Here is a 16,589-nt window from a genome sequence, read left to right as displayed (position 1 = left end):
TGACCATCAACAAAGAACCGCGTGACGTCTAATGATGCCTGCAGCTCTCGGTCGACTGCAATGAGCAAACCAATAATTTTGGCTCATCTTAAATGTATCCCATGCATTTATTAACCATAACTCATCTAAAATAAATGCTTAAGCTATCCGTATAATCATTCCACATATCCCCAAAATTGTACATAATTATTATATATAACCCAATATAATAAGTTAATCATTAAATCCCTAAATCAACAACGAAAAGAACGATTAATTATTTAAGTTTTATAATTAAATTTATGTAAGATGTTTGACCTAGTTAATGTTTTTGAAGAATAATCGATACCCTCATTCAAATCTACTGTTAATCATGATTGCAAAAAGAATCATTTTAGTTAAGATTTTCATTATAGATATGTTTATGGAATTCCAGGGGATCAGTTCTAAAAAAAGAATTAAAATCTTAGTTAATCCTATTTCGATTGATGTTCTTATGGAAATTTTCTAAGGAAATAACTAGAATATACAGTACGATCAATTGTAACGTTACTATGATTGGGAAAACAAAAATCATTTTAGAGAAAATTAAGAATTAGGATTTATATTATTTTGGGGAGAAAATAAGAATTATGTTTATAACCGATGATTTTGAGTAAAAAGAAATTTTTTAGTTTAATTGTTAATAAACAATTAAAACTTAATATTTGGTTTTTTATTTTAATATGAATATTTTGATTTATGATTAATGAATGGGTACTTGATGCATATTGTTTAATTTATCCATCAAGGATTTAGCGTAGTAACTAAACTGGGATCAGAATCTTAAGTACATCATGAAATGTGGATTGGCCATGAGACGCATGACGTAATACATGCGCCTTGTAATCTTGACCTTGTAGCTGTACCGTGTGGATAGGATCACCTGGAACCTAAACCGCATATACTTTAAACCCTTTCTAAGATCCACTGTTATTTCTTGGAATCAAACACTACGAGCAAAGTGGATCAAAAGAATAGCCACCTCAATCACAGTCATACACGGCCACGGACGATGGAGCTTTAATTAAAACTATGATCGACATGGTTGCCCCCCAGAAAGCGGTCCAACAACAACAGCGAGCTCTCCCGTAATCACTAGAAGAAGTCGGGCAAGAATAGAACATTCCCTCCCCTAAATCTCAGCCAAAAACTTCACAGCCAATCAAATTTCAGGACCTACTCGACCCCATGGGAAATTCACTTTAATCAATAACACCTCGCCACATCAGCATGTCAGGCCATGTCATCAACTAAAGAAACCGACGTGGATGCTCAAACTTCCATTTATGTGGTTCATGAGAAACACGGACCCCTTTTTGCAATACAATAAATACAAATCTAACCGTTTAATCCATCGCTCAAGATGTTCTCTTATCCCTCTATCTCTCTGGTTTTCCAAACAATCAAAACTCCTACATAGGTAGGAAGGATAGGAAAGAAAATTTGGGGAAATCCCTAAATTTGAAACCCTAATTTTTACAGAAGAGGATGAATTTTGGTATCGAAACTCGAGCTGCTTCGGCCAAGGCAGAAACTTCTGTGGTTACGGCGGAGAAGGCTTTATCTTTTATATCAAAAGGATGGAGAGAAGTAAGAGATTCAGCAGATGCGGATTTTCAGTTAATGAAAACAAGGGCGAATACTTTCAAGAATTTAGCTACTTCATTTGATAAAGAACTCGAGAATTTTCTTAACTCTGCGACTACTTTCTCAGTTCCCGCCATCAAATCATCTTCTTCTACGACAACTGAGATTGATTTCGTTAAGAAATTACAACCAAAGTTTACGGAATTCCGCAGAGTTTATTCGTCACCTGATTTTAGCAAGAAAGTATTGGAGAAATGGAGCCCTAGAGCTAGAATTAAACTTGATTTGTCTGCTATAAGAAATGCTATGTTAGCTGAAGTTGGGGATTCGGAAAAGATTGCGGAATTTGATGAAAAGGAAAGGTTATGGAGAGGGAGGAATTTGAAACTAGATGAGTTTTGGTCGGAATGGAAAGGGGAAGAAGAAGACGGGAATCACAGTGAATGGCAACCTATAAAGGCGTTGAAAACAAGATTCAGGGAATTGGAACAAAAGAGTTCTTCATCTGAGATTTTTGAGACTTTCAAGAATAGTGAGTTTGTGGAGAAAGTTAAGACAAGCTTGGTATGTTTTGAATTTTTATTTATTTAGATTTAGTTGGAGTTTTTGATAGTTCTAATTTGAATCCTTGCTTTGGTTTTCTTCGAATTTAAAGTGTTTTATATAGATGTTTACTCCTGGTATGTGTTTGTTTGCTGAACCTTTATGATTTTAGTCAGTGGATTTAAAGTGATTTTACTCCTGGTATATGATTTATATGTTTGATGCTGAACTTCAGTTTGTAAGACCAGGTAGATTACTTTGAAGATGTAAGGGGATTACATTAATTTCGTTTTGCTACTCTAGTCTAGCAGTGATGTTTTTCTTTGTTTTGTAAGCTACTACCATGCGTAGGTTATGGCTGTAGGGTTGTTTTCCATGGTTTCATTGTAGGACTTTTGGGTAACTGTTAGATCCTGGGATCAAGAACCGTTGCTTTAGGGTGACTAATTATCTCTTTAGACTCAGAATCTGATTAGCCTGCATCTTCCCTTCTGCTATTCATCCCAATAGTTATCCAGCTTATTAAATTCAATTTGAGTGGATATAGTAAATCCTTAAATCTCAGGACAATCATTTTTATTACTTCCTAGCTTTTAAAAGATACAGACTTGGTTTAATATGAACATATCAGTTAAGTAGTTTAAATCAAGTTTATTTTCTTACTCTTGTACTTTTATATCTTGTAGAAAGCAATGTGCAAGGAGCCGCAAGATTCCAAGGTTGGTCTTTCCACCCTATTTATGTGTGTGTAATAATCTCTATAGTAATTTTGTTGATTTGTCAAGTACTTGTGTATTTTCTCTCGAGTGCTTTCTAATTTACTTTTAGGACGCACAGTTTCCACATTGTTAAATTTTAAAGCTAAACATCTCTACCATTAGATGCTGCCTCTTGGCTTATATTCTCAAGTCAATCAACTTGTGTGTATATGTTGTTAAGACCCATTGTGGAAGTTGTGCCTTCAAAAGCTCATCCTAATAATGTTGCTAGCACCCTCTAGTTTAATCATTTATGTTCTCGTGCTAAACCTAGTAAATCTTGAGTTGGTACATTGGGATATAAGAGTGGTCAAACTATTTATTTCATGCCCGTCACAGTGAGGCGTGCTTTACTAGTGAAACTCAAAAATCATTTGCTTAGTAGGCTATGTTATTTTTAAAGAATTACAATTTTGACTATTATTGACTTTTGAAATCCTTTCAACAACAACAACAACAACTAAGCCTTTAGTCCCAAACATGTTGGGGTAGGCTAGAAATGGATCTCAAATCATAACCATCTTTCTTATGTTATTGATAAGGTACGTGGATCACGGATTACCATGCGCCCCTGTCTAATGCCGTCTCTTTGATATCCTCCATTCCTTCAAGTCTCTTTTCACTGCCTCCTCCCACGTCAACTTTTGAAATCCTTTCATTATATATTAATTTATTATGCCAAAAAGAGGCCAGAGACTGAGCACTGTGCTGGCTATGTAAACTTAAGCTAGCATAAGTGGTACCACAGTGACCACACACTTGAAGACTTAAACCACCCATTGGATACATCCAATGTTCAGTTGATTTGGCCCACAAGATACTTCACAATAGGTCACTAGTGAGTTTGGAAGTTTACCGAATAAGACCTACCAAACAAGCAGATATATTGTTTCACTCGATGTAAAATGATTTACATGTGATTCCAAGAATTTGATTTGAAATTTGGCAAGTGTATGTAGCTAAACACCTACTAAGCTGTCCATCTCTCTGTTATAGGAAGTGCCGCCGCTGGATGTACCAGAACTTTTGGCTTATTTGGTTAAGCAGTCGGGACCCGTTTTTGATCAACTTGGTTTCAAACAAGGTAATTAGTATTGCCTCCAGTTAAAGGCATATCATTTTATCGTGTGAAGTCTATTATTTCAGTAGGATGCTTGTATCTTGTAAATTAAAAGCATTTGTATCATGTCTTGAGACCGTTTAAGTGGTCAAGTAGACAACAGTTGCTCCTCAAACTGTATGGAAGCTGTAGTTGTTTCCTGGCATTGCTGTGTAGGTACCATTTCAGTGTGTGAATGTATTGCCAGCGGGTTGCTTCTAATAAGTTTTCTCAACTGTTGCAGATATATGCCACAAGTTAGTTGAAAAGTTCTGTAGCAAATATAGGAGCCAGCTTCTTCTGCGTTCCTTATCATCAGATAATTCAGCCTTGATTGAAAAAGAGAATTTTAACGATGAACTGGATCTAAGGATAGCCAGTGTCGTACGTAGTACTGGACATTGTTACGAAGGTGGCCGGTGGAATGACTCTGCAAAGCCTGAATCAAAAGATGGGAAAAGACATTTTGCAATAGTTACAACAGCCAGTCTTCCTTGGATGACTGGTACTGCTGTAAATCCTCTGTTTCGAGCCGCATATTTGGCCAATTCCGCTCAACAAAATGTAACCCTGCTGGTACCATGGCTTTGCAAATCAGATCAAGAACTAGTTTATCCGAACAACCTCACTTTTAGTTCACCAGAAGAGCAGGAAATTTATATACGAAACTGGCTGGAGGAAAGGGTCGGCTTCAAAGCAGATTTCAAAATATCTTTCTACCCTGGAAAAGTAAATTTTAAATGATTTATTTGGCACTGTTAATCTTACAACCTTTCTAGTTGTTTGTCTTATGAATACCCTCCTTGGTTTCAGTTTTCTAAAGAAAGGCGTAGTATTCTACCAGCTGGGGATACCTCACAGTTTATTTCCTCGAAGGAAGCTGATATTGCTATACTGGAAGAGCCAGAACACCTTAACTGGTACCATCATGGTAGGCGTTGGACTGATAAATTTAACCATGTTGTCGGTGTTGTCCATACGAATTACCTGGAGTATATTAAGAGGGAGAAGAATGGAGCTCTTCAAGCCTTTCTTGTAAAGCACATAAACAGTTGGGTGACCCGAGCGTATTGTGACAAGGTGTGTTTGGTTATCTATTGTAATACTCTCATCACCTGATTTACTCTGTGTTACCCCAGCCCTTTATCTATTAGATGGTAAACTTAAGAGAGGGATATCTTTATGCAGGTTCTACGTCTTTCTGCTGCGACCCAAGATCTTCCAAAATCAGTCATATGTAATGTGCATGGTGTGAACCCCAAATTCTTAAAGGTTGGGGAAAGGGTTGCTGAAGAAAGGGGGCGTGGGCAACAAGCGTTTCCAAAGGGAGCATATTTCTTAGGGAAAATGGTGTGGGCAAAAGGGTACAGAGAATTGATTGATTTGCTGTCTAAGCACAAGAACGATCTAGAAGGTTTTAAGTTGGATGTGTATGGTAATGGAGAGGATGCTCATGAAGTCCAATCTTCAGCAAAGAAACTGGAGCTGAACCTTAACTTTCTAAAGGGAAGAGATCATGCAGATGATTCACTTCATGGGTGAGCAATAATTTTTTTTTTTTTTTTCCCGCGGCTAACTCTTGAGCAGTTGCTTAGTTTTGTTAATTCGTTTGTCGAATTCATGCAGTTACAAGGTGTTTATAAACCCTAGTGTAAGTGATGTTCTCTGCACGGCAACAGCTGAAGCACTTGCCATGGGAAAATTTGTGATTTGTGCTGATCACCCATCAAATGAGTTCTTTAGGTCATTCCCCAACTGCTTGACATACAAATCCTCAGAAGATTTTGTGGCCAAAGTCAGAGAAGCACTTGATAATGAGCCTCAGCCTCTCACAGCGGAGCAGAGATACAATCTTTCGTGGGAGGCAGCAACCCAGAGGTTCATGGAATACTCTGAACTAGATAGGATCCTAAAGTTAGGTGAGACGGGCAACAGAAAATCAAGCAAAACAAAGAAAAATATTATGAAATCAGTATCGTTGCCTAATCTTAATGAGATGGTAGATGGTGGACTGGCCTTTGCTCACTTCTGCCTCACAGGTAGTGAAATCCTGAGGTCGGCGACAGGAGCAATACCAGGAACACAAGATTTTAGCAAGCAGCATTGTGAGGATTTACATCTGTTACCGCCTCACGTAGAAAATCCCATATATGGTTGGTAAATAATCAGCAGTTCTTGTTTTGGTAGCGCCCTCTTTTTTATGTGTATAATTATTATTTTCTGATGTTCTATGTATAATTATTTGTTCGATATAAAGAAATCTATTATCCTAGTAGCATTTTTTTTAAATCAGTGCTATCTCCATTTTGTGGGTTCTCTAACTAGATAGAAACCCGGGAGTATAGGAAAATAGTGGTGTCCCAATGCATCAAAAGAAACAGATTCATCTTCTCAAACATAAGTAGTGTCATTACAAGCTTCAAGGACATCAAATCCTTCAAAGCATTCAATTAATGAGCTAACGCATAAAAGTGAAACTCACTGCAGTAATAAACGATTGCATTACACAAGGGAATTACATGATGAGCAAGGGATGACGATTAGCAATCTCCTGGAAAGTTGAGTGTCATAGGTGAACTTCTTTCATCCGCACACTCATCGTCAGGTCTGCTTCAAATGAAAATCATCTCATTGGCTGAAATTCGACAAACCTTCTACAACAAAGCGTGTCTTTGACCAGAGCTGTAGCTTTATTCTTCTCCACTATTTCTCGCGCCTCAAATGCGGTGTTCTTAACCTTCTCTTCAAAGACCTCGGAAGCCCATAGAAATGTGCCCCAAATCTCAAAGTTCAAGCTTTTTAAATTCTACAAGGTATCAGGAGTCCGATGGAATTGACCAGCAAATTTCACCTTCACCGTAGCATCACTGGAAAATTGAATTCATTTGTCTTCTTCAAAGTTGAAGTCTCTTTTTCCTCATTAATCCGAATCCCTGGAAAATGCCCTTCTCAGACTCACACTGGTATGCTAGACAATGACAAGAAACAAAAGCAAAAGAGTGCCACAAGACCAAACGTTTGATTTAGATAGAATAGAAGTACCAAATCCAGTACAGCTGGGAATGAAGCTGATTGAAGCTGAACTATCCATTACCAATGCTAGCTCTAGTATGATCATAATCATCTTTTGTTTGTGTCGTTCATTTTCATCTTCTTATTAACAAGTTGTTATTGTCAATCACTATTTAAGTAAATAACAGATAATGCAATATTCTTCTTTTGGGAAAACCCACTGGACTAGTACACTTTTTGCATTATGTACTTTTAGCTAATCTTTCATTGTGGTTGTTTGGATAAGTCATTAAAGTGATAGCTAGGTACTAGATACTAAGATTGTCTTTGATTAGTGCTTATATTGACAGGATATATATGGAAGTTCTCTTATCGGATTAATTTTATAAAATATACTGGAAAATTGTACTTTATTCCACCTGTAATTTAGTTAAAGCTAAACTAATCCAGGTCACTCTGAAAAGTCTTCTTCGGAAACCAATCTCTTTTTTTCTTTCCGTTGCTCATAAAGTTAAAGTACAAGATCTAAGATAGTCTCATATGGAATAAGAGGAAGTACATGTGGTGTCTAATAAGCTTGGACATCTCCTTACATAGCACCAGGCCTTTTAGATTAAAATCCCACACCTGCTGCAACAGGTGGTTAAGTGGGGACAATATCGGTGTTATGTGGTCGGGCCCAGAAGTAGGGTCCGGCGGTCCGTGAAGATCCTAACAACTGGATTTGAGTTGGTTGTATGTATTGGTCGAACCACTATAAATCTTGTGTCTTGTGAGTTGATTTATCTTTCTCGTATTATTATAGTTGCTTGTGCTTGGTTTACTTATTATTCATCATAATATCTCAAGATCCGTTATTCCGCCGGTACGGCGCAGGTGGAGTCAGACTCAAGGTGGAGCAGGCAAGGCCCAAGGTAGAGCTGGCGCTCAAGGTGGAGTTAATGCCGCACCCTATTAACTCAGGTGGAGCAGGGTTCTATGGTGGCAAGGTTGTGCTCAAGACGAAGTTAGTGCTAGCCTTCCCATTAACTCAAGGTGGAGTTGGGTTCCAGGGCGCGTGGTGACAATAATCATGTTCGATGGGTAGCATATACAAACGGTGATCATATGGTGGAGTATGATTGGATTGGTGAGGTGGTTTAATCTCGCCAAGGTGGAGATTGTTGGAGTATGTGGCGCGATGTAAACCACATATGTATAGCTAGGATAGTCCCAATGGAATAAGAGGAAGTCTACAATAACGTACAAGAGGAAACTAGTACGAAGGATCTTATGGATAAACTTGAAAAGTTGTATCAAAAGTCATCAACCTCGGAGAAGATTATGTTGTGTGAACAATTATTTAATCTGAAGATGCAAGAAGGCGAAGCGATTTCAACACATCTTGGGAAGTTTAAATCAATTATTTCTTAGTTTTCAAAAGTCAGTATTACTTTTGATGATGAAGTTCAAGCTTTAAGGTTGTTGTCATCATTACCAAAGAGTTGGGAAACCGCAAGAACAATTATTAGTAATTCTGCAGGGAGCGAGAAGTTGAACCTTGATGATGTGCAACAAAGGTTAATTGCTGAAGAGGAAAGAAGAATAGAACAAGGTTACAGTTCTAGTACTTCAAGCTCGGCCTTAAGTATGCAAGAAGAAGATAAAGGCAGGGGTTCAAATAGGAACAACAACAACAAATCCAGATGGAAGTCTAAAGGGAAATCTAGGAGGAGATCTCAATCCCGGCCTAGAGGTGTTGTTGAGTGTTGGGCGTGTAAGAAAGTAGGACATTTCAAGCGCGATTGTCCGGAAAACAAAGGTGCTAATAATGGTAGAAACAAAGGTAATCAAGAAGAGGTCAACATAGTTGCAGCTGCGGAACCAGTGAAGGTCCTTGTTGATAACAAGAAGGTGATTACGGAAGGTTTTCTACTACTCTCTGAGGACAAGCAAGATGAGTCTTGGATTATAGACTCGGGAGCTTCTTTCCATGCAACGGGTGATAAGAGTATTATGATCTCTTATAAAGAAGGATACTATGACCAAGTATTCTTAGGTGACGGTGAAGCATGCGACATCATTATTTTGGGTGATGTGACCTTGAAAGTCAACGGTTCAACATGGAAATTGAAGGATGTACAACACGTTCCAAATTTGAAGAAGAACTTGGTGTATGTGGGCCAAATTTGTGATGATGACTGTGAAGTTGTGCTTACGAAACACAATTGGAAAATGAATAAAGGAGCTATGGTATTAGCTCGTGGAGTTAGAGTCGGTACTTTATACCGGACTTCAGATGGAACTACTTTAGCAGTGGCTAGTAGTGGTGAAGACACTAACTTATGGCATAGAATATTAGGGCACATGAGTGAGAAGAACATGAAGATTTTATGTTCGAGAGGATATCTACCTAAGGTGAAGTATGTTGATATGGGTTTTTGTGAAGACTATGTTCTTGGAAAGCAAAAACGGGTTAGTTTCAGCAGAGACGGCAGGGCCTTGAGAAGTGAGAAACTTGATTTGGTTCATACTGATGTATGGGGACCAATTGATGTTGCATCTCACAACGGGTTCCAATATTATGTCACCTTTATTTATGATCACTCAAGGAAGATGTGGCTTTAATTTATGAAGAATAAGTTCGAGGTGTATGAAGTATTTAAGAAGTGGAAAGCTTTAGTTGAAACAGAAACTGGTCTGAAGTTGAAGTGTCTAAGGTTAGAAAACGATGATGAGTATGACAAAACAGAATTCTTACAGTTATGTTCTACAAATGGAGTTCGTTTGGAGAGGACAGCTCCAAGGACGCCACATGAGAATGGAGTAGCAGAACGTATGAATTGGACGTTAAATGCACGTGCTAGGTGCATGAGGTTGCAGTCTGGTTTTCCCGAGACCTTCTGGACACATGCAACAGAGACGGATGCTTATCTAATCAATAGGACACCTAGTAGTCCATTAGATATAAAGATACTAGAGGAGGTTTGGACCGTCAAAAAGGTAAATCTTTCATATTTGAAAGTTTTTGATTGTGTTGGTTATGTTCATCTTAGTACCGGTGAGAGGTCTAAGATAGGTGCTCAAGCAAAGAAGTGTATATTTCTTGGTTACGGAAATGACGCTTTTGGGTATAAACTTTGGGACTACGAGGGTCACAAAGTTATTAGAAGGAGAGACGTCACTTTTAATGAGAATGAGCTGTACAAGGACATGACTAAAACACAAGTTGAAGATGTCGGATCAAGCAACGTCGATAAGGAGTTGTATATCGATATTGATGATGTTTCTGGAAAAAGTATGGTACAAGAAGGGCACGGTGTTGCTGATGGCAGAGAAGTACATGGTGAACATACTCCTGCTACAGTGGGAGTTACTCCTACAGTTTCACAAGAAGTAAGAAGATCATCAAGAACTCCAAAACCAAACCCAAGGTATGCTCTGAATTATCTATTACTTACGGATGGAGGTGAACTTGAAGATATTAAAGAAGCACTAGCGGCTGATGATTCAGGCAAGTGGAAACTTGCTATGAAAGATGAGATGAATTCACTTGAGGAGAATGGCACTTGGGTGTTAGTAAAATTACCAAGAGGTAAGAAGGCGTTGCATAATAAGTGGATTTATCGGATGAAGTCTGAAGCAAATGGAGATATTCGCTACAAGGCAAGGTTGGTTGTGAAAGGTTTCCAACAAAAACCTGGTGTTGATTACAACGAGATATATTCTCCACTTGTGAAGATGACTACTACTCGAGTAGTGTTAAGTCTAGCGGCTTCTGAAGATCTCTACCTTGAACAGTTGGATGTAAAGACAATTTTTCTTCATAGTGACCTAGATGAAGAAATTTACATGAAGCATCCAGAAGGATTCATAGTAAAAGGCAAGGAAGACATGGTGTGCAAGCTAAATAAGAGTTTGTATGGTTTAAAACAAGCCCCGAGACAGTGGTACAAGAAGTTTGATAACTTCATGCATAGAGGTGGTTACTCACGGTGTAATGCAGATCATTGTTGTTACTTCAAAAGGTGCGGTTCTGACTACATCATATTATTACTGTATGTGGATGATATGTTGGTTGCCGGAACATCTCTACAAGAAGTGGAGAATTTGAAGAAACAATTAGCAAGTGAGTTTGCTATGAAAAATCTTGGTGAAGCAAAACGGATTCTTAGTATGAGGATCATAGGAGACAGAGCTAAGGGTGTACTTATGCTTAGTCAGGCTGAATATGTTGAACGAGTGTTGAAAAGGTTCAATATGGAGAATGCTAAACCAGTTAATTCTCCACTTGGAAGTCAAATTCGTCTTTCAAGTATGCAGTGTGTGAAAACAAATGAAAGAAAAGAGTACATGGCTAACGTACCATATTCTTCGGCGACTGGGAGTCTAATGTATGCTATGGTGTGAACGAGACCGGATATTGCACATGCAGTGGGAGTACTGATTATATATGCAAGCAACCCAGGAAAAAAACATTGGGAAGCTGTGAAGTGGATTCTCAGGTATTTGAGAGGTAACACAAACGTACCATTGTGTTATGGAAAAGGTGGTTATATCTTGAGGGGTTATGTGGATGCAGACTTCACAGGTGATGTAGATAAAATGCAAAGTACGACGGGTTATGTTTATATTATGGGGGCAGCTGCAGTGAGTTGGAACTCACGGTTACAGAAGTTGGTAACATTGTCTACTACGGAAGCGGAGTACGTAGTAGTAACATAAGAGAGCAAGGAGATGATTTGGTTACAAGGTTTGTTAGATGAGTTGGGAAAGGAACAACGAGATACTGTTCTATTTAGCAACGGTCAAAGCGCTATACATTTAGCCGAGAACTCAGCCTATCATGCTAGGACGAAGCATATAGATATTCGTTATCATTTCGTTCGGGATATCTTAGAAGAAGGAGAGTTGAAGCTCGAGAAGATTCTTGGTTCGAAGAATCCAACGGATATGTTTACCAAGGGGGTTACATCAGACAAGCTAAAGCTCTGCAAGGCTTTAGTTGGTCTCTCAGAATGAGGATCTGGGAGGGGAGCCACACTGAGATGAAGATGTTTTAGCACCGTCAAATACAAAGTTGAAGAAAAGGAGAATTGAAGACAATAAATGAGTCTTCAAAGTGGGAGATTGTTAGTTAATTGAAGACTAATTATTTCCTAAGTTAGCTGTGACTGTTTTGGAAAAGGGGTTTCCTAAAACGGCTAGAATTCTTGGTGGCCAAGTTTGTAACTTATATAAATAGGTAATTAGGCCTTGTAGAATTGTGTGAAGAAAATTGCTTTAGAGAGAAAATAGGGTTCTTTCTTGTATAGCTTTTAGGGTAAAAAGCTAGGGTTTCGTTGTGAGAGCATATTGGTGAGGAACAAGAGACAAGGTTATCGTCTCGGGTAATTGTTGCGGTGTAACCAAGAGTTTGCTGTGATTCACACGATGTTGTAATTGTTTTTCTTCATAGTGGATTTGAGTTGGTGCGGCTCAAAGTGGACGTAGACAATATATACAAGTTGTATGTATTGGTCGAACCACTATAAATCTTGTGTCTTGTGAGTTGATTTATCTTTCTCGTATTATTATAGTTACTTGTGCTTGGTTTACTTATTATTCATCATAATATCCCAAAATCCGTTATTCCGCGGTTGTCAGTGATTCGATAAAAATCCTGACATAGTGAACAAAGTCACCTTCTGAACAGACCGGATAGTAGAGCAGAGAACAAGAACAAGAAGAGACATTAGCGTTCAAGGAGGATTAATCCGAATGGAAAATGCATCCCAATTAAGTTGCCAGTTAGAAAATAAATCAATATCTCTGTGAAACTTTAAACCACGAGTGGCACACTGTCGCAACGGTCAGCTTACTTGCATGTCGTTAATGTTTACGTACGTAGATGTTGCGTACGTAGTAGAGCAGGTTAAAACATATGAGACGTAATTTGGTGGAAAAGTGTGACTGCATAGCCAAAGGTGGAAGAAAGTTAGTATTGTCAAAGGATGCCATAAACTTGTGTGTGTATATATATATATATATATATATATATATCATGTTTACATCTCAAGAAAAATATAGAAGTGACTCATTGGTGTGAACGAGAGGAATCCTAGTATGTAAGAAATTTCTTTGTCATATCAATATGTTAGAAACTTAAATGCTGCTATGCTATCGCAGATTTGCTTATAATCAGATAATAGTTGCCACACTGATAAGTGGAATAGTTAGCGGTTTTAAAACGAAATTCCTAATTCTGGCATATGAAGTAGAATGGTGACGTAAACTACCTAATACGGACAAGGGACTGAATTCCAAACTTTGCAAGTGGGAAACAACTCAAATCTCCACCTCCAGATTATTATCCGTTGCTACCTTCAATTTTTTGTTGTCTAGCGTGTATCCATCATTACTGATGATAGTTTTGCTTTCTTCCCAGAATGTGCCTTTTGCTGGAAGTATTAAGATGATGTCGTGTGCATGCTACGGAAAGAAGGTAGCTTGTAGGTAAGTTGGCTAATTAGAAAGATGAAAATGTTAGACAGACGGACTCAGATAACTAAAAGTATAGCCTATCTACTGCTAGTGATCAATACTTTTGTAATTCTAGTAGATTTATCATGAGATTTTGTATGCAATATGTAATCAATTCATTTTCTTCATCAGCAGTACCTAAACTATATATATATATATATATCTCCATAGAAGATTATCTGTATGCCTTCAAGGTATCACTTAGCTAGAGTAAGTGTAGCTTCGAGGGAAGTTAGACATTCAAACTCCAAGCTGCAAGGCGAATAAGGTGCACCGTTTGGCCGAGCCTGTTGTTTTTTGTATGGTCCTCAATCTTCATCATGTAAATTCACTGAGATAAAGTTTTTCGTCAAAATGATTAAAGTTTTGTATTATCCTTGATCTTTACCTTATTGCAACTGGGGAATGGATGTCACGAATGTATACCAGTTAAATTTGTGGTCAACCTATGACCTGAATGGGACTAACTGACGATCATATGTATATATAATATAAGAGTACATTTACACACGCACATGCTTAAACTATATTATGCATCTTAACATCTGGAGAATTATTATCTTATGGTAATGTAATTTCATGTACTATCAGAACAACATGTGGGACGTTATCCTCGCTATCAGAAACGGGTACTATAGCAGTGGAATCTGCCACACCTCTAAATTTTGCCGAACGAGAAAGTTCATGAACTGATTCCGAAATTCTTTCAATGTATGCGAGTATCTCAATTAGCAGAGAAATAACTGTCGTAGTTGGTATGATCTGCAATAGTTCAACTTTCTCCAGTTTAGCTTCTTTCAGGGCCATTTTCAGGTCTTCGGCTGCGATTCTCGAGGTCTTTAAGTGGGCAATGACAAATTTCGGATGCGTCATTGTTTTGATTGAGGATGATAACTCCATCAAAGCTTTGCGAGATTCAAAAGTCATCTTTGTACACGCTTCTTGTATTTTCTTCTTGAATTCCTGTGATGATGCCTGTAATTAGCATTTAGGAACTTTTAGTAAGGTGTGATTGTCCTCTGTATAAATAAAATGCTCGTGAGAAAAGAAAAAAAAACTTGCTAGAAGTGGTGGTTTGCCATATTACCTGGATTTCAGAATTGATGCAACCATTAAGAGCTTCCATTTGACATGCACATTGACGAGTTATGGCTCCGATTTTCAAGTACTGATTCCATGGATGACGAAACCTGAAACGCCCATGTGGTAGTTCCCATTTAGCAAAATTTGCCTGCACAATTCAGAATTTGTATATATCATTAAATCAACTGTAAGCCAGTGGAAGCAATTTCTTTGTGTGCGGATGCCGTAATTAAGATTTTCTCACCAGTGATTCTTCAGCAGTCATAGAATTCAAAACACTTTTGTATCCGCAAAGGGGCTTCTTACTCTGACAAAGCAAAACGTTTTCTTCGTTCTCATCTTTTTCGAAGTATTCCTCTTCAAATCCTTGTAAGAAGTCGCCAAGCTTTTCGATGTTCAGAGAAATCAGATTGCGAAGATCTTTGCCAGCCCACACCGGGCATACAAAAATAGATATGAGAATACACGTACAGCTGCCAACTATTATTGTTGATAATCTTTGATGAGCAAGTCCTATGAGATTTTCAACTCTATAACCAGATACAGCCACCAGGCTAAATGTCAATATAAATATTAACACTCCATAATCATATCTAGCCTTAATCGTTGGAAAGAACCGTGAAAACGATGACGCTGCAGCTGCAAATAACCCACAATTCTCAGTTGTTAGATTCCAATATATGCACATATACATATGAAAAGCCAAATGAAACGAATATTACCAAGCAAGAAGACGAAGAGACAAAGCAATACTGGCTCTCCTTTATCACCAGCAAGTGCTGCTAAGTGATGAGCTCCGACACCTAAAACACCAGCTAGTAACGTTGCTATGCCTCTATTTAAGCCTTTACCCAAAGTAGCACCTGCAATATGCATAATTCAAACTCATTTCAGTTAAGGCCAATGGTACCGTACGACCAACAACATGCCACATCAATCAACTAGAATAAAGCACGGATTACGCTATCAACATAGACTCAGATGATGGGTTATAAGATAACTTACCAACACTAAATTCAAAAACGACTACCACAGTTAAAACCGCCCACATAGTTGAGACACCAAAGCCTCCATAAAGAAGTCTGAAGTAGTAGAGGAGTGAAACTAACGAGAGCGCTAATCCCACCTTGATAGAGTGAGTAACTCTTCTTGGGTCATCTTTTCCAAGCTTTTTCACTTTGTTTCCAAACTCGGCAACATTATTCAGAGCTCGCAGAGGCAATGCCTTAATCCATTGCTTCCCATTATAGAAACACCCAAGTTTCTCTTCATTTTTTGCTGATTCAGTGTTCTCCATTATTAATTGGTTGTGTAAGCAAACAAGATAAGTTAATGAAGTTCAGTGAAACTGCTAAATATTTCAAGTAAACACTTCTTTTCTTCTTAATTAAAGAAAAGGTAAAAGGAGAGGTGTGTGAAGGATAATGGTGAATAATTGTCTAACACCTCGTTTGGTTGGAAGAATTCGATTCCTAGGAATTCAATTATGGGGTAATCCAATTCTCGGAATTGAATTCCATGAAATTGGATTCAATTCCAAAAAATTAGCGTTTGGTTGAGGTAATCCAATTTCTTTTGTTTTTACCTTGGAATCCAATTCCATTGCACTACTAGACCACTGCAATGGAAATCAATTATTTTGGGGGGAATTGGATTCCTAAGAATCAAAATTCTCAATTACATGGATTTGGTTTGGACCGTTTGGTTCAAGGAATTGGTCACATTCCCTCGGAATTAGATTACCAGGAATCCAATTCCTTGAACCAAACGCGCTGTAAATTTATAGGGAAGAAGTATGAAAAAGTGATTAGGATTCCGGCTTAACTTTATGACGTTAAATGACACTATTAACTACGGGTAGGGCTGAACATGGTTTCGGTTTTTCGCTGGAACCAAACCAAACCAAACCAGACCAATTAGGAAGAAACCAAACCGAACCATTTACTAATTGATCGGTTACGGTATAGAAAGTGGAAAACCGATAG

At 38.1% G+C, this 16,589-nt stretch overlaps 2 protein-coding genes across 2 annotated transcripts; one reads left to right on the top strand and one right to left on the bottom strand.

The window, feature by feature from the left end:
* The first annotated feature begins 1,368 nt into the window (after positions 1 to 1,368).
* Positions 1,369 to 6,283, top strand: LOC113321177 (digalactosyldiacylglycerol synthase 1, chloroplastic-like). The gene is made up of 7 exons (XM_026569057.1): positions 1,369 to 2,172; positions 2,838 to 2,870; positions 3,906 to 3,993; positions 4,253 to 4,737; positions 4,822 to 5,088; positions 5,197 to 5,546; positions 5,635 to 6,283. The coding sequence occupies exons 1-7, from the start codon at positions 1,510 to 1,512 to the stop codon at positions 6,167 to 6,169; spliced, it is 2,421 nt and encodes an 806-aa protein (XP_026424842.1). The 5' UTR covers positions 1,369 to 1,509; the 3' UTR covers positions 6,170 to 6,283.
* Positions 6,284 to 14,082: 7,799 nt separating this feature from the next.
* Positions 14,083 to 15,901, bottom strand: LOC113324846 (aluminum-activated malate transporter 2-like). The gene is made up of 5 exons (XM_026573131.1): positions 15,610 to 15,901; positions 15,327 to 15,467; positions 14,849 to 15,243; positions 14,609 to 14,752; positions 14,083 to 14,496 (listed from the first exon to the last, which is right to left on the bottom strand). The coding sequence occupies exons 1-5, from the start codon at positions 15,899 to 15,901 to the stop codon at positions 14,083 to 14,085; spliced, it is 1,386 nt and encodes a 461-aa protein (XP_026428916.1).
* Positions 15,902 to 16,589: the final 688 nt, after the last annotated feature.

This window comes from Papaver somniferum, chromosome 11, assembly GCF_003573695.1.
Source record: "Papaver somniferum cultivar HN1 chromosome 11, ASM357369v1, whole genome shotgun sequence".
NCBI lineage: Eukaryota > Viridiplantae > Streptophyta > Magnoliopsida > Ranunculales > Papaveraceae > Papaver > Papaver somniferum.
This window is presented reverse-complemented; position numbering and strand designations above follow the sequence as displayed.

Coding starts and splice junctions, on each gene's coding strand:
- LOC113324846 (XM_026573131.1), bottom strand. CDS start 15,901: ATGGAGAACACTGAATCAGCAAAAAATGAAGAGAAACTTGGGTGTTTC. Junction 15,468..15,609: donor CGTTTTTGAATTTAGTGTTG/GTAAGTTATCTT, acceptor TGCATATTGCAG/GTGCTACTTTGGGTAAAGGC. Junction 14,753..14,848: donor TGACTGCTGAAGAATCACTG/GTGAGAAAATCT, acceptor TGAATTGTGCAG/GCAAATTTTGCTAAATGGGA.
- LOC113321177 (XM_026569057.1), top strand. CDS start 1,510: ATGAATTTTGGTATCGAAACTCGAGCTGCTTCGGCCAAGGCAGAAACT. Junction 3,994..4,252: donor TCAACTTGGTTTCAAACAAG/GTAATTAGTATT, acceptor CAACTGTTGCAG/ATATATGCCACAAGTTAGTT. Junction 5,089..5,196: donor CCCGAGCGTATTGTGACAAG/GTGTGTTTGGTT, acceptor ATCTTTATGCAG/GTTCTACGTCTTTCTGCTGC.